The 24,738-nt window shown below is 62.5% G+C and overlaps 1 protein-coding gene across 2 annotated transcripts; it reads left to right on the plus strand.

The window, feature by feature from the left end:
* Positions 1-240: 240 nt before the first annotated feature.
* RBM38 (RNA binding motif protein 38) lies at positions 241-23,902 on the plus strand. Of its 2 annotated transcripts, none has more exons than XM_035025442.1 (4): positions 241-647; positions 1,452-1,575; positions 2,048-2,102; positions 21,703-23,902. In XM_035025442.1, exons 1-4 carry the CDS (start codon positions 411-413, stop codon positions 21,746-21,748), a joined length of 462 nt encoding a protein of 153 aa, XP_034881333.1. In that variant the 5' UTR covers positions 241-410; the 3' UTR covers positions 21,749-23,902. The 2 variants fall into 2 exon arrangements, with proteins under 2 accessions (XP_034881333.1, XP_034881332.1); XM_035025441.1 differs by lacking the exon at positions 21,703-23,902 and adding an exon at positions 14,676-16,445.
* The last annotated feature ends 836 nt before the right edge of the window (positions 23,903-24,738 follow it).

The raw sequence follows: 24,738 nt of genomic DNA on the forward strand, positions 1-24,738 counted from the left end.
CGCCTGCCGCGCGCGCGTCCCTGTTGTCTCCAGGGTGAGAGCCCCGCCCCGCCCCGCCCCGCCCCAGGGCTTCCCCGGCCCACGGGGCGCGGCGGGGCGGGGCCAGGACTACGCTTCCCGGCGGCCCCTGCGCGCCCGTGGCGGGGCGGGGCCGCGGCTGAGGGCGGGGCCGCGGCGGGCTGGGGGCGGGGCCGCTTACAAAGCCCGGGGGCGGGCGCCGGGGCGCAGAGTGCCCGCAGCGCCGGCCCGAGCGCAGCGCAGCGCAGCGAGGCGCGCAGAGCGCGAGCAGCCCGCGAGTGGACGGGCCCGGCGGCTGGACCGGCGCCGCTGCTGCCCTGCTCGCTCCCCGCCGCCGCCCATGAGCGCTGCGCGGCGCGGCCCGGGTCTGTAGGCGGCGGGGCGCCCCCCCCATGCTGCTGCAGCCCGCGCCGTGCGCCCCGAGCGCGGGCTTCCCGCGGCCCCCGGCCGCCCCCGGCGCCATGCACGGCTCGCAGAAGGACACCACGTTCACCAAGATCTTCGTGGGCGGCCTGCCCTACCACACCACCGACGCCTCGCTCAGGAAGTACTTCGAGGGCTTCGGGGACATCGAGGAGGCCGTGGTCATCACCGACCGCCAGACGGGCAAGTCCCGCGGCTACGGCTTCGTAAGTGGCCCCGCGGCCGGGCGCACACCCCGCCCCGCACTTATCGCGCCGGGGGCGCTGAGTCAACCGGCGGGCGCACGCCCAGCCGCCCCGGCACCTGCCGCCCCCTCCTGGGCTCGGGGGCGGGGGTTCACGCTCCAGCCGGTCGGGCCGCCGCTACCCGGCCCCGGCTCCCTGCCCCCACCCCCACCCCGCTCCCGGTTTAAAAGGGAGAACCGCTGAGTTCAATTAGCACTTCTGAGTTTGCAGAGAGGTTTTGGGGACAGTCGGCTGCGGCCAGGACTTCCTGGAGCAACAAGCAAGCAGGAGCGGAGGCTTCACCTCAGGGCGCTTTGGAGGCCTTTGGCACCCCGTCTCCTCCAGTATCTTACAAGAGCTCCCTTAACCACCCCAAATAAACATCAGTTTAAGTGAAAAGCGGCTTGAAGAATTGTCTCCTACTTCCTTTCTAACTAGCGTTCCCCAGCCCCTCCCATGAGGAAATTCGCACCCCCCACTGGCTGGCAGGCAGGACCGGCTGGGGCCCCTGCCTTGCTTGAGGCGGGGGAGGGTGCCTTGTCTCCCCTGGGGATCTTTTCTGTCCTTGAAGGCTAGGTTTCCCAGCACAGGAACTTGGAAGGAGGAGCTGAAATCCAGGGGCACCTCTGTGGGAGGGCCCCGGGGTGGGAGGTCGGTGGGGACTGGGCCAGAGGCTCTGGGTCACTGGCCCCGGTGGAGGGGGACGTGAGGGCCCCTGGCCAGAGCAGAGCCCTCTGCTTCTCCCACCCAGTAAGGGAAGCCCCTGATGCGTCTGTGCTCCTCCAGGTTACTATGGCCGACCGGGCGGCAGCTGAGAGAGCTTGCAAAGACCCTAATCCCAACATCGACGGCCGCAAGGCCAACGTGAACCTGGCATATCTGGGCGCCAAGCCGAGGAGCCTCCAGACGGGTGAGAGAGCCCGTGTTTTCCTTCCCCGGCTCGTCTTGATTGCTATATTCAGTGTTGGTATCCGTGGGGTGGAAACGGCCCCCCCCGCCCCGGCCCTGCCCCAGGAGTGGCCGTCAGCTATCATGTGCCTGCAGAGCCGTCACAGGGCCGTCCTTCCCTAGCTTGGGAGCTGGACCCCTTGGTCTAGGCACATGTACCCGTGGGGCAGGGTGAGGAGGGCGCATCACCCAGTCGTCAGCTGTCTTGGCGGCAAGGGGCAGTCAGCTCCCGGGCTGGAGATTGGGAGGGCGGGCACCCAGGGGCTGCTGCAGCCCCGCTCCCTTGGCTTTGCTTCGGCAAGGCGCGTTCGGGTTGGAGGGACGGCGGCCTGGGAGTGCAGAGGAAGCCCGTTATCTGTGTCTTTTGGTGGGGGTCGGGGTGGGTGGGTCCTCCTTGGGATGAGGCCGAGCCCCTAACTGCTGTCGCATTTTAGGCTTTGCCATCGGCGTGCAGCAGCTGCACCCCACCTTGATCCAGCGGACTTATGGGTGAGTGGATGTAGCTGCTGGGGGCAGGGTTCGGGGCTGGGTCGGGGGGGCGGCAAACCAGCCGGAGCAGGCCCCTTGGTCCAAAGGAGTCTTTCACCCCAGGGCCCCACAGCATTGGTTATGCTGTTCACATCCACCTTTCCTTGTCTGACGACCATCACTTTCTCTGGTCTTCCAGAAACGTGATGGCGTCCCGAGGGTGGGGAGGGCGGAGTAAGCCGGGAGAACTGAGAGAAGGCAGAGAACACTTCTGCACCCCCGACAGAGGCCATGGCGCGTGGGCATGGGAGCCTGCCAGTCTGGTCTCAAATCCTGGCTTCCCCCTTACTAGGTGTGTGAGCTCTGGTGGTCTACACGGCCATCTGTGCCTCAGTTTCCTCCCCTGGGACACGGGGATGGTCCTGTGGGTGGAGAGCTCCGGATGGGCCTGCTGGGGGCACGTGAGCGCTCCCACAAGCTGTGGGACTGGCGGCTGGGCTCTTCTCAGGGGGCCTGGTGACCCGCCCTGGTGCCTGACAGATGGTGGCAGCAGGTCCCTGCCACCCAGGGTCTGGTGTGTAGGAGAGCTGCGGCAGGGGAGACCGGACCGGGGCCAGCTGTCCAGCCCGAGTGGGCCCGGCCTGTGGGCCTTTTGTGCGACGTGCTTTGGTGCGGCCCATTCCACCCTCCCCTCCCCTCCCCACTTTTTTTTTTAACTTCTAATAAGTCTTGGCAGCTGCTTGCGGAAGGACGCACGCTTTAGGGGCACAAAGGATCCCGCCATGCGGTGTGACTTCCCAGCCCCATGGTCGATGTCGGCTGTGCGCCCCAGTGCCGGGAGCAGGTTGACGGGGCTGGCGAGGGCCCTTACCAGACAGGCGGCCCCTTGTGGGACGTTAGCACTGCGTAAGCTGTCAGAGACCAGATCCCGGGCTTGGGTTTTGTGCTTCGAGTTGTGTGAGCATGTGTGCGCCTCTGCCCTAGAAAGAGGCCCAGCTCCCTAGTAGGGGTGGGAGCGAGGCTCGGGTGGACTGCGAGGGTCAAACAGATGGCCGAGGAGTTGCTTCACGCCTCCGATTTGGGGGTGATTTGGGGGTGCTTGCCCAGACAGGCAGCGTCTGTGTCTGTCTGGTGGCCTTGGCGTGGATCGGCGTGTGTGGGAGCTCAGCTCTTGGTCTGTTCTCCGGGGAGGGAGCCCGGGGGCGGCTGGGAGCAGGTGGTTCTGGGTTTCCTTCTCGCCCTGGGATCTGCTTCGTCAGTGTCTGGAGCCGTCTTGGAAGGTATCTGGGGACAGCTGCCATCACCCTAGGTCCTTCCTTTTTGGGGTTCGGGTCACACAGGGCGTTTCTCATTTTCCGTAGCCTTGGCTCTGTTCCCCACGTCCATCCCAGGCGGCTGGGACCGGGGCCGGAGCGGGGGCCAGCTGCACAAAGCTCAGGGCACGAGCCTGGGGCACCTGCAGCTCTGTCCTCCTTCAAATGCAGCAGTGCCTTCCCCTCCCAAGTTCAAGCTCTTTTCTGATCCAGTGTAGCTGCCTCTAAGGCTCCAGTAACTGTCAGGACTCAGCCTCTGGAGCCTGCAGACCTGGGTGCGAATCCCGGCTCTGGCACGGTCCAGCTGGGCCCATTTGGCAGGTAACCTCTTCTTCCTGAGCATCCAGGTGTCTCGTCTGTTGTTTCCCGATGGAAATGCTAACCGCTTCCCACAGTGCCAGCCCCCTAGGACTGGGGCCTCCGCGCCCCTGTGTGTGCCCCCCCACCGGTTCCCTCCTGTCCTCACAACAGCTCTCTGAGGTCAGAACCGATGTTATCCTCACTTCCTAGATGAGGAAACTGAGGCAAACAGAGGTTCACAGTCTGCCAGGGTGACCTGACTGATGCAATCTGAAACCAGGGTGGCTGGCTCCGAACCCACACTCCACCGCCACTCTCTGGGGTGGGCAGGTGGGCAGGGTGCCCCAGCCTTTCCCCTCAGGGCCCCTTGGGTGCCACCCACACGAGGGTAGTGGGGGGTCAACACAGACTTTACTGCTGTGCGTTCCTGACTTCAGGTGACAGTGTTTTGTAACTGAATCTCTGGCTGGCATCTAATACCCGTGACGATGAAGAGGCCGCCAGGTCTATTTGTTGGTTGCCAAGGGGCGGAGACCCAAACAGGGACAAGGGGTCAGAGGGACCGTCCAGCTCGTTTCCAGCGGCCAGTGGACCGAAGCCTCTCAGGGTCATGCCGCCTCCCACCAGGCCTTGCTGGGCTCCAGGGTGGCGGGAGGGGCCCCTGGAGGTGCTGCCCCCCAGAGAGGCGGGGCGGGGCTGCCCGGGGTCAGCTGCCCCCCCCCCCCCCCCCCCCCCCCCCGCCACCGCCCAGTGCTCCTCAGTTGGGAGAGTTGGGCCGTCAGCGTCCCTTTTGTCTTTTGTCTTTGCGAATGAGAACAATCGGGCAGGAGCGCGGCTGGTCTGACTCAGCAGTCGGCGCTGTGAGCTGCGGGCTGGCAGCGAGGCCTGGCCTGCCCCTGGCCAGGGCACGGTGGGAGCCGGGCAGCTCGGGCTTTTGAAACCAGTTAACCCCTCTCCTGCCAGGCTGAACTTCCCGCAGGCTTCCTGGCTCCGATCCTGTGCCTTGGACGGTTGCAGAGATTCCACAGCCCGGCTTCTGGGCAAGGCCACGGCAGAAGCCTCGCCTGCTGGGCCGTAAACTTATGAGCGCGGAAGATTCTCTTGAGAACTTTTTACATGTTAGGCTTTTGGCTCGGATTCCCCTGCCCTCCGTTTTTCAAAGTGGAATGGGGTCTTTCAGGACCTAACTGGTGCTCTGTGTCCTGTAACTGTACGTGGGGCCAAGGCCTGAGGTTTGGAGGGTCCTTCTTTGACAGGTGACAAGTGATTTAATCACAGGAGGAAGCGACTAGGCCACAGGCCATCCAGCTGAGCGTCTTTTGGCTGCCTGGGAGGGATAGTCCACAGCCTGCAGGCAGGAGAGTTCACAGCCGTTGGGGAGGGCACATGTCGGGGCAGAGCTTTGGGTCTGCCCTGGAAGGGACCTCCTCGTGTTAAAGGGTGTGTGTCCGGGCCTGGGCCCAGGGCCTGCCAGGATTGGAGGTTTGTCCTGGGCCTGCCTGTACTTAGAGCCTCTCCTTGGGTTATTTTTGAAGGGCCAGCTGCTTCTCTGGGCACAGCCCCCGCCCCCATTCTCCCGTTCTTAAGGGGGCCTTGCTGTGGCCTGCATGCCAGTCCACCACGAGCCCCGCTCTGTGCCGGGGGGCGGGGGGGGGGCAGGCCCCAGGTCCCAGACAGCGGGGTTGCCATGTGCTGGAGCAAGGATCCCAGGGTCTGCCCCGGCTCATCTCCCCGTCCGTGTGGCGGGGCCCAGGACGCTACTGCCACACAGGAAGACTTGGGACTCGTCAGGGACCCATCTCGCGGCAGCGCCCTGACAAGGCCTGTGGGCCCAGCTGCTTATGGGGGAGATGGGTGAGGAGAGACTTGCCTGAGCTCACGCTGCGTGGGGCTGGGTGGTTCCAATGCCTGCCTTCCTCCCACGAAGCCCCTGTACCTCCCTCTGACCGGCTCTTAGACAAATCAGAACCAGACACCCCAGGACTGACGGCCTGATGCCACAGAATCCTCTTCAGGCGGTTTGTGCCCTGTACTTTCAGGGGCTCCATCCCCCCCGTGAGGCCCCCACTGCCCTCGCCATCACTAGGCCACAGGCGTGTGCACGCTGAGGGGTCTGAGCCCAGTCCCTGGGTCACCAGGGTGGGAGGGGACCTGGGGAGGGACAGGAAGATGTCCATGTCCCCAGAAGTGTGGAACACACAGGGCTCAGAGTCCTTCATTCATTCGTCAAGGCTTTGATGTGCTGGATGCCAGGCCCTGGGCCCAGGATACTTTACAGAAGAAAGACACGGTCGGTTCCCCACCTCAGGGTGCTCGCTTTCCCGCAGGGAAGCCAGACCATTAAAAACTCTTTCTGTGCATGTGAAGGTCCCGAGGTGGTGTTGGGCGGGGTGACGGGGCGGCCGGCCAGGGGGACTTCCTCGTGGGGAACGGTTCTGTGTGGTGCTTGTCATGGTGGGCGGGCCATCTGTGCTGTGATGGAGTGCCCTAGAAGGACACACCAAGAAATGCCAACATCTGACCAGGGCCTCCAGCCTGGCTAAGAGCCGCGAGCCGGCATCAGGCTCCTGCTTTTGGTAACGCGCTGGGTGGTGTAGACGTCACCACCCGGGGGGGTGGGGCACTGGAGGAGGGCACACAGGATTTCCCTGCAACTTCTTGGGGTTCTACCATTATTTCATAATCCAAAGTAAATAAAGGCCCGGGGCGCGGAGGTGAATGGCAGAGCCCTGGGGGGGGGGGGTTGGAGGGGAGGGTCCGCATCTTGGGGGGCGTGGCAGGAAGTGAGGTCAGAGCCTGAGGCCGTGGGGGCTGGGAGGAAGCTGGTGCCCGCTGTGGTGTCACCTGGCTTGTTTTTACTTTCAGGGTGCCTGGGATGGCCCTGCTCCCCACACCGTGGCTTCCTGTTTGGCACCCACCGAAGCGAGGCGTGGGCCGGCGCGTGGCCCTCCCCCGTGGGCCGCCCGTGCACACCTGTTGTTTGTCCGCGGCGGCTGTAACAGAAACCAGCCCCCGGGCGGCTCTGGGGTTCCTCTGGAGGATGAGCTCCTCGCTCCGGCCCACTGCCCTGGCAGGAAGGGCCTTCTGCTGAGGCCTGGGGAGCCCCGTCCAGAAGCCTCGGGCCAAGGCATGGCGGCCCGAGCACAGACAGGCTGCCTGGTGTCCGAAGCACCGTGTGGGTGCCTTGGGGCGGGGGTGGGGGGGCAGGGGAGGGGTTCCCGGGCTTCCTGCTGCAGGGACAGCTGAGGAGGCTGGAGGCCCTTTACACGATTCCTGTGTGCGATGCCTCGTGGCCGTGGCTTTTCCTCTTGGAGTCTCAGCTTCCCCGCCTTCTGTGTGGACAGGATGGGGTCTCCGCAGGGTCGTGGGGGGACATCTGCCTTCATGCTCCCGACCCCTCCCATGTGGGTGGGAGGAGGAGGCCGGGCATTCACTCAGCCAGTTTGGTCAGCAGATGCTTTTGCTTGCTTTGCAGCAGGCCGAGGGTGCCATGGGGACGAGGGGGGAGCTATCCCCGGTTAGGGATGCAGAGGAGCCTGGAGCAGAGGGGTGCGTGCAGGGAGCCCAGGTGGCAGGAGGCGCTGAGGCGGGGGAGAGCAGCTGGGCTGGGGCGCCAGCACGAGCAGTGGGAGGGGGGTTGGGGGCCCAGGGGCGCATTTAGATTTTATTCAGAGTGATGCGGGACGGAGGTGGGCCCTGAGCGGATGAGGGCTGGGCCGCTTGTGTCTTGAGAGCATCCCTCGGGCTGCCGGGCAGGCCTGCACTGCCGAGGCCACGAGGGAGGCCCTGGGGCCCCCGCGGCAGTCCACGTGCAAGGCCACGGTGGCTGCTGTCTCCGCCGCCAGGGTGAGCAGCTGTGGGATTCTGGATGCATTTTAAAGAATGTGTGAAAGAGGATCCCAGGAAGATTCCAGAGCTTTGGGCTGAGCAAATGGAGGGTTGGATCGGCGTTGGGGAAGGGGGGCAGGTGTGGGGGAACAGTAGGCATTCAGGTTTGGACACGTTGGGGTGGAGATGCCGTGCCGGGGCCTGGCGCTCTCCCACGTCTTACCTGCCTAGTGCCCGCTGCCCCCACACTGGCCTGCTGGCTGGTGGCCCCCGGGAGCCTTCACATCCCCCCGCCCCGCGGGGATTCCTGGGCACGGGGCCTCTTTCCTGCAGGTGCGGGCACCCTGCTCGAGGCCCCTCCCTGCGCCCGGCGCTGGCGCCCCCAGCGGCTGCGTGCGGGTCCGGCACGGCGGGCAAAAACCTCCAGGGGGCAGAAAAAGTGAAACGGGCTCATTTGCCTTTTTTATTTTTGGGGGTGGCTTTGCATTCGGAAATGGAATCGTTCAGGGCTGCGGCGATTTCTTCTCGCTGAGTTTTGCTCTGAGTGTGTGGAGAGAGCGGTCGTCTGGCCCTGGGGCGCCGGCTGCCCTCGGCTCTTGTTGGCACCCCGTCTGCCCGGGAGCTCGCAGGCCCTGCTGCTCGGAGCCCCAAGACCTCTGCCTTCTTAAGGGGCCTCTGGGGACCCGGGGGCATTCTGTCGGGTTCAGTGGCACCCTTAGCGTACAGAGGGGGCAACAGGCCAGAGGCCGGGATCCAAACTCAGGGTTCTCGCCTCTGGACCCCTGGGCTTCCGTGGGGCCGAGTCAGCGGGGGTGATGTTGGTGCTGCGTTGTTGTCTCGGGTCCTGGCCGACGTCTCGGCTCCCCAGTGGACCGTATTGAGGCTGCGAGACCCCAGTCCCACAGGTCATGGTGGTGCCTGGCAGGAGCAACCCTGATGGGCATTGGGGTCACCCGACCTTTAGGTTCTGACCCTGAGCCTGACTGTCCTGCTGGCTGGTACGGTTCTCCCCCCTGGGGCTGGGCCTGGGCGGCTAGGAGACAGAGGGGACCTCCCGTGCGCCTTGGCTGGCCTGGGGCTATTCCTTGCCCTCCCTCAAGCCCAGGGGGGTCTCTGGTGCTGCCAAGCCCTCCAGGGCGCACAGAGCATTAAATCCTCACGGCGGGTCTGGGGGGTGGTCCCACCCCCACAGAGGCAGTGCTGAGGCTGCGAGGCGCCTAGCAAGCACCGAAGCCAGCCTTGAATTGAGCCGGGACGTTCTGCCTCCCCAGGGTCCCCCCAGCTGTGAATTGCTGAGCAGAGCTGTTCCAGGCTGGGCTGCTTCTAGTGCCTTCGAAGGGGCTTCAGCTTCTGGCCCAGGAAACCGTTGGCAACCCTGGGGGAGGCTGCTTTGCCACCTGGGTGCCAGCAATCCTGGGGCCTGCCATGATGTGCTAGGTGCTTGGGACCCAGCACTCAGCGCCAAGTGCTTTCCCTTGTAGGGCTTAGGTTTTGTTTTCATGGAGGAAACAGCAGAAGAGAAAGTAAATGACCGGGAGGTTTCAGGTCGTGAGAAGGAAATAAAGCTGGTGGTGGGTGGGGTGTGCTGGTGTTGGTCAGGGAAGGCCTCGGAGGAGGTGAGGTTTGAGCTGTGGGAAGAAGCCTGCAAGCAGAAGGAATAGCAAGTACAGAGGTCCTGTGGTGTAGAGGAGCCTATTGAGTCTGGTAGGAGTGGAGACAGGGACTGGAGATGAGTTGGGGGAAGTTGAGGCCTGGTTGTGTGGGAAGCCATAGGGGGAGCAGTTTGGTTCTGCGTAGTGCGGAGGCCACGGGAGGGGTCTGGTCCTGGGGGTGACCTGGTCTCTTGGATGTTTTTAAGATAAGCCTCTGGCCACCAGATTGGAGCAGAGTTGGGGACTGCGGTCCTGCTGCGATGTTGTGTTATGGTGGATAGAGGCTTGACCTGGAGAGATGGGGGGCGGGTAGCATGAAGAACACACAGAATTCGGGGATCGGGGTGGGAATGAGGAGTGCCAGGTGGGTGGGGCGGACATGGGCTGCGGGGGGGGAGAGTGCACAGGGCCGGCAGGCCAGCCTTTGTCAGCACAGAGTGTTGTGAGGCCCGTGCCCTTTGCAGAGGCCTGAAGATCAGGCCTGTGGAGGCTGGTGGCGCCCTGACCTTTCTGGGGAGTAGGTGGGGCAGTGAGGAGCGTGCTGGGCACACCCACCATGTCCCCAGTGCCAGGCGGCCAGGACCTCCCCCTGCTGCCATGTGCAGGCCCGGGGAGGGCGCGGGGCTGCCCTCAGGTGGTTTGGCTGGGCGTTCTGTCTCACCCGAGAGCCCAGCGGGTTCCCTGTGTGTGTGTATGCCGCTCACACGCGCGTGGGCTCACCGCTCCGCTCTGCCCCGCCATCCCCGCCTGGCCGCCTTCCCAGCCCTGGGCGAGGGCATCTGGTCACGAAAGCGCTGAAGAGCCTTGTATCTGCCCTTGGCTTTGTAGTTCACTCTGGCAGGCTCTCTCCACGTGGGGGGAGCCGTGATCACGCTAGAGGATTCTCTGTGTTGGGCTGTCCTGTGCCTGGTGGGCTGTAAGCGGCATCCCTGGACTCCACCCACCAGGGTGGCAGCAGAAATGTTCCAGGCGTGGCCTGGTGTCCCTCGAGGGGCAGAGTTGCCTGGGCTGAGATCCGCTATTCTGGTGGAGGGTCCTGGGTCTCACAGCGGGCCCTGAGGCCAGCCTCTGTAAGTCCAGAGGCAGAGCTGAGGGGCTGACGTAGGGGAGGGAGGCTACCTGGGGCCAATCCCCTGTGGGGGCGGGGGGGGGGCTTTGCGGCTCCTTCCCCTCGATTCACCCAGCACTGTCCTCTCTCCCGGCCTCACTGTGCGGCATGACCTGCCGTTCCTTCTTTTCCTTTGGATGCGAGGCTGGGGTGCACACACCTGTTGAGGGTCCAGTCTCTCGATATGCTGAGCTCCTCGGCAGGAACAGAATCACCGGGGGCTGCCGGGTCATGGATGGGGGCTGCTCTGCCATCCGGGTGGCCTCCTGGAGACCCGGGCTGGCCCCCGAGGTGAGCCCAGGGTCGCAGGCTCCAGCCAGCAGCCCGTCCTTGTGGGCACAGGTCCCAGGCAGCGTATGGACGAGGAGGCCGACTTCGCTTTGCCATTCCCTGGCTGTGTGAGGATGCGGGTCATCCAGGCCTCTCTGAGCCTCAATGTCCCTCTCTGGGAAATGGGGTAACACAGCCCCTCTTGTGGCTTTGAAATGCTTTGTGAGTTATCTCAGGCTTGTTGCAGAGTGCGGAGCACTCCAGGGAAGCAGGTGAATAGATGCAGATATGTGGTATCCTGGCATGTCAGGAAACGGGGGCTCCCTTCCTCCCCAGCCTGAGAAATACTCACACCAGGTCGGAGTGTCCCCGTGGTGGCTGGGACAGAGTTCTGGTCCTGGCAATACAGAGTGTAGAACCTGGTAAATGTGACCACTGCCTCAGCTGGCCGGACCTGTCATTTTTAAAGCCCTGGGTCCTGCTGCGTGGACGGCATGAGGCCCGGGTCTAGGCAGCGCGTCCGGCGTGTGGGTGTGTGTCAGAATCTCTGGGGGCCTGTCAAATGCAGATTCCCAGACCCTATCTGACTTCTCAGTCTGCAGGGGATCCACATTTTTAGCAAATGCTTGGGGGGGTGTCTCAGGCAGGGGCATCCCTGCCCATGTTTGGAGAAGTTCTGGGCTTCACGCTTCCACAGCCTCCAACTCAGGAATGTTCCTGAGGCTCCCGGAGCCGGGTGGGGATGCTCATGGGGCCAGGGACAGCCCGGTGGGGGCTGCACCAACACACGCTTCCTCGTGTCTCCAATTTGCTCCTTTCCTGAGCGGCGTCCCTATTCTGGAGCCCCTCGTCTTTCTCAGTGGGGAGACTGTTTTCGGTGGGCTGTCCCAGCAGCACTGTGTGCCCGGCATGTTCCAGGGCCAGGTCTTGGGGCAGAGCCCTCTGCGCAGCTCAGCTGAGATGCAGGGCAGGTGAGGGAATGGGGCCAACCTCAGGTGGGGTCAGGAGGCCGCCCCCTGGGATGAGGGCTCCAGGGGACACAGTGGCGGGTACGGGCCCAGGTAGGGATGGCCTTGAGACCCGGGCTGGCCCCTGAGGTGAGCCCAGGGTCGCAGGCTCCAGCCAGCAGCCCGTCCTTGTGGGCACAGGTCCCAGGCAGTGTATGGACAAGGAGGCTGACTTCGCTTTGCCATTCCCTGGCTGTGTGAGGATGCGGGTCATCCAGGCCTCTCTGAGCCTGGTGTGTGCAGCTGGGGCAGGACGGGGGCATGGAGGGCGAGGGGTCTGGGATCTGGTCTCAGAGTGGACAGCCTGGTGCCCTTGTCCTGCTGTTCCAGCACACATACTTGCCTTTTTGTTGCTGTTCCCTTGCCTGGAATGCTGTTCCCCACGGCCGGCTCTGTTTTGTTTTCCGTGCTCAGTGCAGTTGCTCCCTCCTCCAGGAGGTCTTCCCTGACCACTCCCCGCAGTCCCGCCTCCAGTTCATGGGTTGGATTGTTTGTGTGTCTGTCCCCATCCTGGAATCCAAGCTCGGGGGGCCAGGGCTGTGCAGTCTGCTCACCTCCGTATCCCGGTCCTGAGCAGACATGGGAGAAAGCTGCTGGATGCCGAGCAGGATTCGAACCCAGGCCTGGCTCTGGTCAACGCTCTTGTTTACGTGGGGGAGGAAGGAGGTGACCGGCAGAGGCTCCTGGGGCGGGGACGATGGGCGCTGTGGGCCCGAGCCCGAGCGCGGGGATCCTGCGGGAGCTGCCCAGGCCGCCTGGCGAGCACTGTAGGTGGGGCGTGGGGGGGCACAGCCTGTCGCCAGCAGGGGTGCTGCTGCCTCGGAGGGCAAACGGCAGCCGTGAGGGAGCCGTGGTTGGAGCCGGTGACCCCTCAGGCAGGGGCAGGTGTGTCCCGGACTCCCACTCCCTCCCAGATCCCCGGCGCGCTACCCCCCCCCCCCCCCCCCCCCCCCCCCCGCCGGTCCTTGTCCCAGCCCTGCCCACACCAGGCCCAGCCAGCTCGCTGCCCTCGCCGGTGGCTCCCCCTCCTGCAGGATTCGTCCCTCTCGTATCCGCGCGGTGCTGGTAGGAACAGGCCCCCAAACAGCCACCGTCTTGAGGCGTGAAGGGCCCTCACAGACGTGTGTGGACACTAGCGCCGTCTAGCTCCGGAGCCCCGTCGGCCCTCGCTCCCCGTCCCGGCCCCCTTGCGAAGCCCCTGGCGGTTTAACCACTTTCCGCCGGGGGTTGCCCGTGTGTGCCTTGCCCGTCGGTGGGACCCTGCCGTGTGTGTCTGGCTGCTCAGGGTTCGTGCACGTGTGTCAGACGCCGTTGGTCGTCGCGGCGTGGACGGACCGCGTTGGTCGCTCTGTGCTTGGGGGGCTTCTGCTTCGAGGCCCTTGTGAGCGCTGCCCCTCCTGGTCACGCACCTGGAGCCACCGGCCCTGCAAGGGCCACAGCACCTCGGTGGCCTCGGCCCCCTCCTGCGCACTCCGCTGCACCCAGCTCGCCCTGCCGCCTCTCGGGCCCTTCGCACGAGGCAGCCTCAGCCGTCCTTAGCGTGGCTGCAGGTACACGTTTGGTGGTCGCGTCGGCCCTGTCCCCCTGAGCACGAACGTCACGGTTGTGCGTCATCGGCCCCTCCGTTCTGCTGCTTGCATCTCGCTTCCTGACGGCAGGGAGGGCAGAGGCGGGGGCCTGAGCCTGGGCCCCTGGTGTCGCGGCCGCCGCGTGTGGCGCGCTCTGGAGGGACATTGGCTACTGCCCCGTCCCCTGCAGGTGACGCTCGGGCTCCTCTGGTTTGTCAGCGGTCCTGTAGATGCTGCTGCCAGGGTCCGCTCAGCGCGTCTGTCCTTGTGCCGGGGTGCGGGGGGCTCCTCGTGCATGCTGAGGGGGCCCGGCTGGGGAGGAAGTGTGCGTCCTGCCCACGTGCCCCCAAGACGGCACTGTTTCTGCCCCTGCTGAGTGTAGGGGGGCGGCGGGGGGGATTTTCTTTCAAAACAGTTTCTCTTTGGGGCAGGGGCCCTGGGCTCAACTGACAGGGGCCCGGAGAAGTTGGGGTTCCTCGTTGCCCCCAGGTGTGGCCCTGTCCTGGGTTCCTCGTGCTGGTGTGAGGAGAGGCCAAGGGCCACGCCGTCTGCCCCAGTGAGGCGGCCGTGCTCCTGACACAGCAGATAGGCCGGAGGCCCAGAGAGGCCTGGCCACTTGCCCAGGGCCGCCCAGCGGCCGGTTGGCAGAGCAGGCCCACACCGATCCTGCCTTCTTGAGCCTCCGTCTCCCCATCTGCGACATGGGGGACCCCGTCCCTGCCTGGCAGGCTGGCGTGCACGTTAGCCTGCAGCGTGGGACAGACGCGTGCGTTCAGAGGGTCCCCTCACCGCGTCGCCGCGGGGCCTTGGGAGCCACTGGCCCCCTGAGCTCCGTTTTCTGTTGTAAAACAAGGTGATGACGTGCAGGGCAGCCTGAGGGCAGGCCCGACCAGTCACTGCGTGAGGGCGTTTCGGACCCAGCGCCATGGGCACTGGGGGTGGCTGGTGGCCTTGCTCCCAGGGCCTCTGCTTGTCCTCTTTGTCTTCATCGATATTCTTAGTGCATCGCTCACGTAGTCCTCACTCAGCACGTGTTCGCTGAGCTGCTCTGGGCCGGGCTCTGGGCCGTCAGTGACAGAGCCGGGGAGAAAGGCGGGGAGAGCCGTAGATCGTGCAGGATGTCGCTTGGCAGGTGGCAGATGTGGGGAAGATGGACGGGCAAGTGGAGGGATGGGGTGTGACTTGGGCAGTCACACGGGGACCTGTGCTCAGAAGGCCCGTGTTGGATTTGATGCTCTGCTGTCACCGTCTGAAAATTGTAAATCATTTTTAAACCTGCCCCGCCCCCCAATCATAGCTGGCCCTATGGGGGACGGCAGGAGTGTGGAGTGTAGGGTTGGGCTGGGGGTGCCCGGGAAGCGCTCGCTGAGAAGGGGGAGCTCTGTGGATAGCGGGGGGACGGTGCGTTGCAGGCCGTGGGAAGAGCCCATGCCAAGGCCCTGGGGTCGGAGCACATCTGGTGTGCTCAAGGAAGGTGGGTCGTGGCCGCACCCGCAGCCTTCCCCAGCTCTGCCGCCTCGCCCTGACCCTCTGTGTTTGGCCCCACAGGCTGACCCCCCACTACATCTATCCGCAAGCCATCGTCCAGCCCAGTGTGGTGATCCCGGCTGCCCCAGTCCCGTCGCTGTCCTCGCCCTACATCGAGTACACGCCAGCCAGCCCGGCCTATGCGCAGTACCCGCCAGCCACCTTTGACCAGTATCCCTACGCCGCCTCGCCCGCCACGGCCGCCAGCTTCGTGGGCTACGGCTACCCGGCCGCCATGCCTCAGGCGCTGTCGGCCACAGCCCCCGCGGGCGCCGCCTTCGTGCAGTACCAGCCTCCGCAGCTGCAGCCCGACCGGATGCAGTGAGGGCGCCCCCTCCTGGGCCCTGGGCCCGCGGCCCCGGCACCCCCGCGCCGGGCGAGCGGCTGGCCGCGCTTCGGCGTGCACACCCGCGCGTGGGCCTCGGGAGAGCCCGCAGGAACCCCCGCCTGACCCCGATGGGCTGGAGACCACTCCTCTCTAAATCCAGGCCCCGCCGCGCCTCGAGGGAGGACTCTGGGGAAAAAGACTGACCGAACGCCTTTGAAGAAGCAAGCCAGGCCTCGCGCACCCGCCACCCTTCCTCCCGCGCCTGCCGCCCCTCGCCGCACCCCAGGCGCCGCCGGCCCGCCCCCGCAGCGCCCGGCCGGGCCCTCGCCGCCGGCACAGACTGGCTGCCCGTCGGGCCCTGCAGACGCTTCGTCCTGCCCGAGAAGCCTCAGTCCAGCGCCGCCCGAGAGCGCGGCGGGGGCGGGCTGTGTCCGCAGGTGTGTCCGCAGGTGCACCCGCGGGGCCGGGCGTGCGGGGGCGGGGGCCCTGCCCCGGAATTCGCGTCTTCTAGACCACAGCCCACCGCGCCCCCGCCCCCACCCCGGGCTCCCGGCGCAGCAGGGCCCCTGGCGACGTCCCTTTCTGTCAAAGCTGCAGCTCTTTTCTTACTGTCATTGTTTTGCTACTAAGATGATTTCAGAATGTCAGTCTATTTTTTCAACCGGCACTCCCACCACCAAGAATCCAGAACCTATTTTTGACTTTGAGAGACTCGCTTTGGTCGACGGCTCCGCCCGAGGACACAGTGACAGTATTTCCGTGTGATAAAGCGCCCCTCAGAGGGCAGGCGTCTCCAGGCCCGTCTCGCTAGGCGACAGCAAGTTGTCCCAGAGCTTGTCCCCCGGCCTTGTCCGCAGGGGGCGGCAGGGAGTGCGGCCCAAGGTGATACGCTGGCCAAGGGGCCGCAGCGCAGCGTCCCGGCCAGTGGCGGGGGGCCTCCGAGTGCGGAACCACACAGCCGCGCCCGCCCGCCCTCCCTCGCGGTGTTACCCGCTGTATACCAGCCTGGGCGGTGGGATCGAGCTGAGACACATCCCACCTGCCTTGGGGTCCCGCTCAGTCCAGGGTGGAGGCGAGATGTTCCAACAGGGCGGGGCACCTGGGCTGTGCGGTGGCCCCCGGCTCCGAGGAGGAGGGGAGTGAGCTGAGGGGCAGCCTGGCAGAGGAGACGGGCAGAGGGATTTGGGGAGGGCGGGCCGCAGAGTTGGGGGGCACTGGGGGTATTCCTTCGGACCTACCTCAGGGAAGTGGGAGGCCTCAGGGGGCTGACCGACGTGGGCAAGCACTTCGCGGCACGCCTGGTACAGAGCCAAGGCCCAGAAAATAAAGGTAGCTAATATTATAATAATATTTTTATTAGAACGTTCTGATTATAAGAATAAAACTTGTTTTCTTTAAAGAAAAAGTTGGTCTGTGATTTTTCTCTCGAAGTGGGGGCCTTCGACACCGCCCCCACCCCCACCACGATCATCATGGGCCGGTGGCTCAGGTCATGATCACACCTGGTGTCACAGCTTGGGAGCCAGGGGTTTTAATCGACTGTTCCTTGAGCCCCTACCCTGCACCGGTCTGTGGGCATCCAGAGTGAGGGGACAGACGCAGTCCCCGCATCACCACCCACCTTCCCACTGATGTAGGGAAGGAAAGGGCACTCCCCACCCCCCCGGGTGCCTGCTCCCCTGCAGCCCGCTTCAAGTCCAGGGGAGGGCTGACAGGCTCAGCGTGGGTGACATGCTCCGAGCAGCGTCCTGAGAACGGGGGCAGGGGTGGGCATGGTGGTGTGATTGGTGGCTCCCCAGAATCCCATGGAATGGGGGGCAATTCCCCAAGAGAAGGGAGGGTGCCTCTAGAAGAACCTGAGTGACGGCTGCTGAGGGGACAACGCCGGTGTCTGAGCCAGCTACACTCCGGGTGCTGGTAGGGCAGGGTGCAAGGCCACAGGAAGGGAAGTCTCGGTCTGGGGCTGAGGGGGCCCAGCCCAGGGGTAGTCCTGGCATTTCACACAACTCTGCTGGAGCCACAGCTCCATGCTGGAGAAATCACGGGGGACTCACAGAGGAGGTGTTAAGGCTGGAGAGGAGATTAATTCAGTCATTCCTTCATTCCAAGACAACGTGCCTGGTATAGAAGCAAAACACTGGGGAGAGTCATAAAACAGACATGATGCTACCCATTGGGGTTTATAATCTAGTTGGGGATACCTAACAACATGCATATGGGATCATTTCGGATGCTGACTGGCGCTATGAAGCAGGTATCACAGGGTGATGGAGAATGACAGTTCTAGGCAGATGGCAGCGAGTGCAAAGGCCCTGGGGTAGGTGCATGGAGCAAGGAGGCCAGTGTGGCTGGAGAAGGGGTAGTGAGGAGAAAGTGGCAGGAGATGAGTTTAGGGAAGTGAGGGAACTGGAGCTGAGGAAGCTACGGGACCCTGGGGCGGTCCTGCCGTGGCCTGCAGTCTGGGGAGGGATAGTGGTGCACAGACGACCCAGCAAGCTTAGCATAGTGTGGTCTGATCGATGCTGTCAGCAGGGAGGACCCTGAACCTGGTGGGGGCGGGGGGGAGTGGTGGACACCCCAGCTTGGCTGCACAGAATGGAGGGGTTCCTGAGGATCTAGGGGGAATGGAATGGGTGCCCCTGGTGAGCAAAGGCTTGGAGGTCGTGGGTTTGCCCTACTTAGGGCCAGGTGCGCTCCAGGCACCAGGCTTATCATCTCCTGACCCCGCAGAGCAGAGCTGGGCCCCATAACATGCAATCTGTCCCCATCTCCTTCCATCACCTCCCCCAGGCATCACCTCCTTCTCTGGCTGAGCCAGAGATTCCAGTTGGTCTCAACTCCTCTCTCCCCCTCACCTTCACATCTAACTTGTTGCCAGGTCCAGAAGTTTCTGCCAGCTAAGCCAGTCTGGAACCTGCCCCCCAACCCAGGCACCACCCCCTCTTTTCTGGACCTTCACCATGGCTCCTTCGCTGCTTCTGTCCTTGTCTTCCTACAGTCCATGCTCCACGTGCAGCCAGAGGGGTCCTGTTCAGCCTAAGTGAGACCACGTCTCCCAGCTCAGAGCCCTCTGTGGCTCCCTGTGGCCCTGGAAGGAAAAGCCAATGCTATCACTGGGGACTATGCGGCCCAGACTAGCCTCCTCCCTGTTGGCTGGACACACCAGTCACAGCCCGCCCCAGGCCCTTTGCATGTGCTGTGGAGTCTGCTAGCTTCTACCAGCTGAGTCCCTCCTTCAGCTCTCAGCCCAAAAGTTTGAGTTCAGGGAACCTGAAACCTGCAAGCATTCTGAACCTGATGCAGGCGATGATGAGTGGGCATCAGAGATTTCTGGCAGGAGTTTTAGGACCATCCATTCAGGGAGGAGTATGCAGGACAGACCTGAGCCAGGAAAGGCTGGGCCAGGGGAATGGAGGGACAGAGGGACAGAGACCAGTGACTGCAGTGTCCACATGGAATAGGGCAGAAGGAAACGTGGTGAGCGGAGCACCTGGGCAGAGCCAGATCTGACACCGGAACCCACCGACTACTCCATGTGGTTGGCCCTGGGCTTTGAAGTGAGATGGGGTCACCCTGATGTGGGGAGGGGGCTTGTCTTCTCTGCACCTTCCCTGGGGGTCCCCAAGGGACTTCCTTGGGCTTTTTCCAGTGACTTTGACTTTGAGATTTACAAACCCCCTTTTTCTGGGGCCCAGGACCCCAGGCTTCTGCCCAGGGAAGAGTCGGGGTTCCCAGGGTCAAGTCAGGTGAGATCCTACCAGGCATGTTGGCTTTTCTTACCAGGGACCCGAGCCTGTCCCTCCCCCTGCCTGCTGGGTCTTAGTTTGCAAACACTGGCAAGGGGTCAAGGAGGTCAGTATGGGGCTCCCAGCTTCGGGGGGAGACATTGGCTGCAGCTGATAAGGGCTTGGGGGCCGGGCAGGGGCTTGCGGGTGCTGCCAGGGTTATCTGGAGGGCCACTCGCTGCCAGCCCATTTCCTGTCGCTATCGACTTATGGCAGCCTCTGGGACAGGCCTCAGGGACTTGAAAACACCCTCCTGGGTCCCAGGCCTGAGGGCTCTGGATGGTGGCAAACCGAGGAGAGAGTTTCCAAAGTCACCAGCTCCAAGCGGAAGGCAGGACGAGCTACGGCGGGGCCGGGGCGGCCAGGACCACGGCCACCAGTCTCAGCCACAGTGATCGTAAATAATGACCGTGGGCCCAGCCGCTGACCTCCGCGGGGCTGCCCCGGGTCAGGCACAGCGCCGAGTGCTTTTCACCGATGGTCTCAGTCACCCTCAAGGTGAATATTCTAAGTGTCCCCATTGCCCCACCCAGGCCAGCAGGGAGAGCCTCCACCTCCCTCTGCCTCTTTGACAAAGGGGCTGTGACCGTCCTCGGAGGGTAGGACTCCCTGTCCCCTCTTAGCCTATGTCCCTAAGCAGCCAGCCTAGGGGGCGTGGGCTCAAGGAGGGGCCTGGGGTCTCCAGCTCCTTCCTCGTCTGCATCTGTCCCATCATCCCTGGTCCCACACACCCAGAGGGCCAGACACACACACGCACACGCACACACACACATCTATACGCTACACATGGACACACACCCGTATATACAGGAACACACACACACATACATGTACACAGACTCACACGTATACACACATCCAGACTCACACAGTTCACGTATATGCGCCTAGAGTCACATCATACATGTTACATATACGACACACGTGGGTATACATGCAGAGACAGACACACAACCACGCATATGTACACACCCAGAGGCACACAAATCCATTCACTCCCAGACACGCACACACTCATTCACTCACACGCGCGAACTGACAAGCCCAGAGCCACCACCATGGTCTGGGGTCCACGTTAGAGAGTGTCAGCAACATCCAGGGCTTTGAGGGGCTCACGGGTTTGACCCACCGGGGAAAAGCGCCGAGGGCCGTGAGCCAGGCCCCGTGGCTCCGAGGGTGCGGGTGGGAAGGGGATGGCGGAGTCCCCCCTGGGGCAGGCCCCGGCCAGCCTGGCGGAGAGAAGAAGGGAGGGAAGGTTGGCCCTGGGGGTGGCAAGGAATGGCGGGAAGTGCCCAGGGCTGTGGCTGCAGACACGGGACATCACGGCACCGGCATCCTCCTGGCGCACCCGGAGGCTGTTAAATGCTGCCCCCCCCCCCTCTTGTGCTCTGGCCTCGGGGATGAGCCCCTGGGAGTGGCCCCAAGCAGAGCTGGGTGGGGGTTGGGCGAGTACCCCCTCCCTCAGCCCTAGGGTGCGTGTTCCCCAGTGGGATGGAGCTCCAGTGGCACACTGCGGTGATTGGCTCCGTGACACACCCCTCCTGTCCCCTCCCACCTCGTCCCCACTCTGTGCTGAGCTTCCTGGGGTCGTGTCCCCAGCAAACTGCGGCTCCCAGGGCACTTGCCAGCCAGCCAAGCGTGATCACAAGCCCCGCAGTGGGGAGCAGTGCACCCCGTGCCCAGGCCTGGGCAGTGCTGAAAATCCCTTGGCTCCCTGCTCCCCACGGGCCCTTCGGGCAGGTCCTGTTCTTCCCCTTTCCACAGGTAGAGACAGGTGCAGAGAGGTTGCCCCAGCCAGTTCGTGTGCAGGTCTCTGAGCTGGCAGGGGCATGGGGCCAGGGGATGATGCCCCGGGCGGGACTCTAGGGAATGTGGCTGCCACATGGGTCGTGTGGGGTTCCAGCTACGGGGTGGGGGGGTACTTCCTTCACTGGTTGCAGCCTCATTATCCCACTTTCCAGATGAGCAAACTGAGGGCCAAAAAGAAGAAAAGGGCTTCTCTGAGACCACCGGGTTGTTGCTCCCACTCTGGGGGTATAATCACGAAGGGACGGGCTGGGTATGGGGCCACACGATGTCACCTCCATGCTACTTTGCCCTCTACACCTGCGGTGGGGGTGGGGCTCACCTAGCCCCTGGCTTCTCTGATCCGCAGTTTCTTGCACAGATGAGATGATCCCTAGGTGGCACCTGCAGGTCCTGCCTGCCCAGTACCCACCCCCTTCCTCAGTGAACATTCCCTGGTTTTTCCTTTGAGGAGCTGGCCTATCTCACCCTTGAGCAAACCCCAGCTCAGCTCCACAGCTCAGACCATCAGCATATTCTACTCCCCTGGACCCAGTGATTGGCTCCTAGGGATAGGCATATGCCCCAGTTTAGGTCAATGAGAGTCAGTCCCGGACTTCTACTAGAACTCTTGGGGAAGGAAGCTCTTTCTTTTCTTTTCTTTTCTTGTTTTTTTAAAAGATCTTATTTATTTATTTGAACAGAGAGAGACACAGGGAGAGAGGGAACACAAGCAGGGGGAGTGGGAGAGGGAGAAGCAGGCTTCCCGCGGAGCAGGGAGCCAAATGCGGGGCTTGATCCCAGGACCCTGGGATCATGACCTGAGCCGAAGGCAGATGCTTAACGACTGAGCCACCCAGGCGCCCCCGGAAGCTCTTTCTGATGGGAAGCCAGGCTGGGAGCAGATAAGCCTGGAGCTGCTGGGAGGGGAGGATGGGGAGGGATGATTTGAGCTTATGGAGACCCTGCCTGACAAGGAAGTCAGCACAAGAGCAAGTAGAGCTGAGGAGTGGAGAAGAGATAGGGTCTTGGTGACACCTTTGGGGGCCCCTTGATCCAGCTATGCCTGAAGCTAGTGGGCTTTTCTAAGAGCTAATACTTCCCCCCCTTTCCATAAGTCTATTTAATTTTGTTCTTCTGTCCCTTGCAGCCAAGACTCTGGACATATACAGTCTCAACGGACCTGCATTACTTAGAATTAGATTGAGTGACATACTTGGAAAAACAGAAAATAACAGTGATTCTTAGGTAGTTACAAGTTAATTGTTTTCCCCATGTTAAAAAAAAAAATCTGAAGCAGGCAGTCCAGAGTTTCAACGACAGCTCCACAGTCATCAGGAACTCATGCTCCTTCTAACGTCCCATTACACTATTTCAGTGCATGGCTTCCTTTCTCAAGACCATCTCATGGTACAGAGTGGCTGCAGTAGCTCCAGCCATCATGTCCAAGTTCCAAGCAGCAAAAGGAAGAAGAGGAAGGTGAAAGGTGTACCTCAAGCTGAGACTTCACTAGGAGACTTCCCAGAAGTTGCACAGCATGCTCCACTCCCATCTCACTGTTCAGAACTTAGTCACTTGGCCATGCCTCCCTAACGGCGAGGGAAGCTAGGTGTTTAGCTGGGCGTATAGCTACCTGGATACAGGAAGCCTTCTGTTATGAAGGAAGAAGGCAGAATGTCCCTTATGCAGTAGACAACTTGCAGTTTCTGTCTCGGGCTCTTCCAGCAATAATGCTGTGCCTCCAGGAGAATAATGGTCATGTGGGGATTTGTGAAGACTGTCACTGACTCAGCCTGTGTTCTCTCTCTTCACCTTTACACCAGCCAGCGGAGCTGGGTCTACCATCATTCTGTGCCCATTTCACACATGGGAAAACCGAGGCTCCGAGTGCTCACGGAACTTGCCTGAGGTCACCTGGCTCCCTGGGGGCCGTTCAGGGATGACAGCCCAACTTCTTCCTCATTGATGTGTTCAAGTTTGGTGAATAGTCCTCCCAGGGCATGTCACGCTCGAGGATCTGATATTCTCCTGTGTGCTGGCTCGTTTCCTCATTGCCAGAACCCTCCCACACGGAGTGGGTTACTCGTCCTTTTTTACAGAAGGGAAGATTGAGGCTCAGAGGGGCAAGGCGGCATGGTTGGAAATGGCTGCTCCAGGCTCAGGTGGGTGTGCCTGGCCCCAAGGCTGTGTTGCTGGCCTCTGCCATGCGGCCTCTAGGAGCTTGCGATGGAACATCTTGGCCAGGGCTCCCGCCGTACCCCTCTGCCCTGCACCCCTCCTCCCAGCGGGCTGTCATGGCATGGCGCAAAGGGCCGGATGCTCGGGCACCTCCAGCTCTGTCACTGCCTGTCCTTGGGTGATGGCTGGGTCATGGTTGCATCACCTGCACATGGGGTAATCACCGTGGCCACCGTCCCCGGGCCACGACAGGGATGGAAGGAGGCCACGCATGCAGGCCTGGCGTGGGGTAGGCACAGCGTGTGGGTGGCACTCACGGAGCCCCCAGCCCCCGTGCCCACAGGGAAGCTGGGCAAGCGTGGAGTCTGGAGGTGAGAAAACCACCCTAATTCCTATGAAACCTGCCCCTGCTTCTCAGCATCCTGCCTGTGGACGAAGGACCCCTGTTTCTGGTCCAACGAGACAGCCCCCCGCCCAGCGTGTTTTCATCGCTCAGAGCCCCAGGACTGATGAGAACTGACATTTATTGAACACTTCCTGTGGCTTTGTGTCTCTTCTTTCCCTGAACCCTCCCAGCCTCCTGGGGGAGGTTGACTGTGCCCCATTCACAGATGGGAAAACCAAGGCTGGGAAGGCGGGGTGGACGCAGCCACTTGCCCAGGGCCGGAGAGCTGGTGCATGGCAGAGCCAGGATTCGGACCCAAGAATCCCACCTCGGGAGGCCACAAGCCGCCCTGCCCCGAGGCCTGAGCCCGGGTCTTCCACGTCCTCACCCCACAGCCAGCTTGGGTATGTGGCCCTGCACGCTCCCTGCCCTGGTTGCTGAGTCACACGTGTGTTTGTGCCCCAGAGATGTAAACACCAAACTGGGAGCCCCTGGGTTGGGGACCATCCAAACACAGCCGGAATGACAGGGGCAGATGCCCAGAGCGCCCTGGGGCTGGGTGTCTGCACAGGGCACGGCGTGGAGTGGGCACCTGGCCCTCCAGATACCTCCCAGGCCTCCTGCTGGGACCGATAAGTGCCCGGCGCTGCTTATCAGCCCTGCTCCCCTCCTGCTCTACCCGCAGCCTGGAGTATGCATCAGGGGGCGCAGCGGGCTGGCCGTCGGTGATGGGGTGAACCTCCCCAAGCCCGGCCCACCGGACCCCTGAGCTCGTTGCGTCAGAGACAACTGAGTTGTTGTTTCTTTTTGCTTCCGGGTGCCGCCTGCTGGCTTCCCTGCTCCCATGATGGGGGCATTTTTAGAGAAATTAAAAACAAAGGTATTTTCTTTTTCTAAATTATAAAATGAACACGGTTGGGGGGAGAATTCTGAAATAAACGTATTACGATAATCTGCATACATGTGTAAACATAGGAGGAAGGAAACAGAGCTGATGTTAATGCAGGACTCCGGGAGAGTCTTACTTTGTTCTTCACGGGGTTCTGTATTACTTACAGATGAGTCCTAAAAACCAGAAAACGAAGTTTGTGTGTAATTACTCCAAATCCTAATGGGGCGGGGTTCTTTCTACAGCTGTCAGCTTGCTCATATTGATCTGGGTGCCCCTGATGAGCCCAAGCTAGTTGGGGGGATGCAGTGGCTGTTCTTACCCCCTCCTGTCTCTTGTCTATGGCAATGCACTCGATTTCCTAAGAAGGTAACTCACAGAATGTGCTGTTCCCTGGCATAGAACCCTCTGTGGCTCCCTACTGCCCTGGAATGAAATCCCAGTTCCTTGTCTCAGCCTCCCTGGCTGGTGTGAGCCAGCCCTGCCAGCTCTCAGGTACCTCTCTCAAGAGCCACGCTCCCACCAGATGTCTGCTCTGGCTCCTTCTTGTCCCTCAGCCCTAGCTCCAAAGTCACCGGGGCTCAGTTCAGATGTCACCCCTGCTCCCCCGCCACCAGATACCTTCCTGGGTCTCCTTGTCTAAGCTGCTTCCCCTTCACCCCCATCCCCGTTCTCTCTCATTTTTCTTTTCTTTCTTTCTTTCTTTCTTTCTTTCTTTCTTTCTTTCTTTCTTT

The sequence above is a fragment of the Mirounga leonina genome, unplaced genomic scaffold (assembly GCF_011800145.1).
Source record: "Mirounga leonina isolate KUSES-001 unplaced genomic scaffold, KU_Mleo_1.0 Mir_195, whole genome shotgun sequence".
Classification (NCBI taxonomy): domain Eukaryota; kingdom Metazoa; phylum Chordata; class Mammalia; order Carnivora; family Phocidae; genus Mirounga; species Mirounga leonina.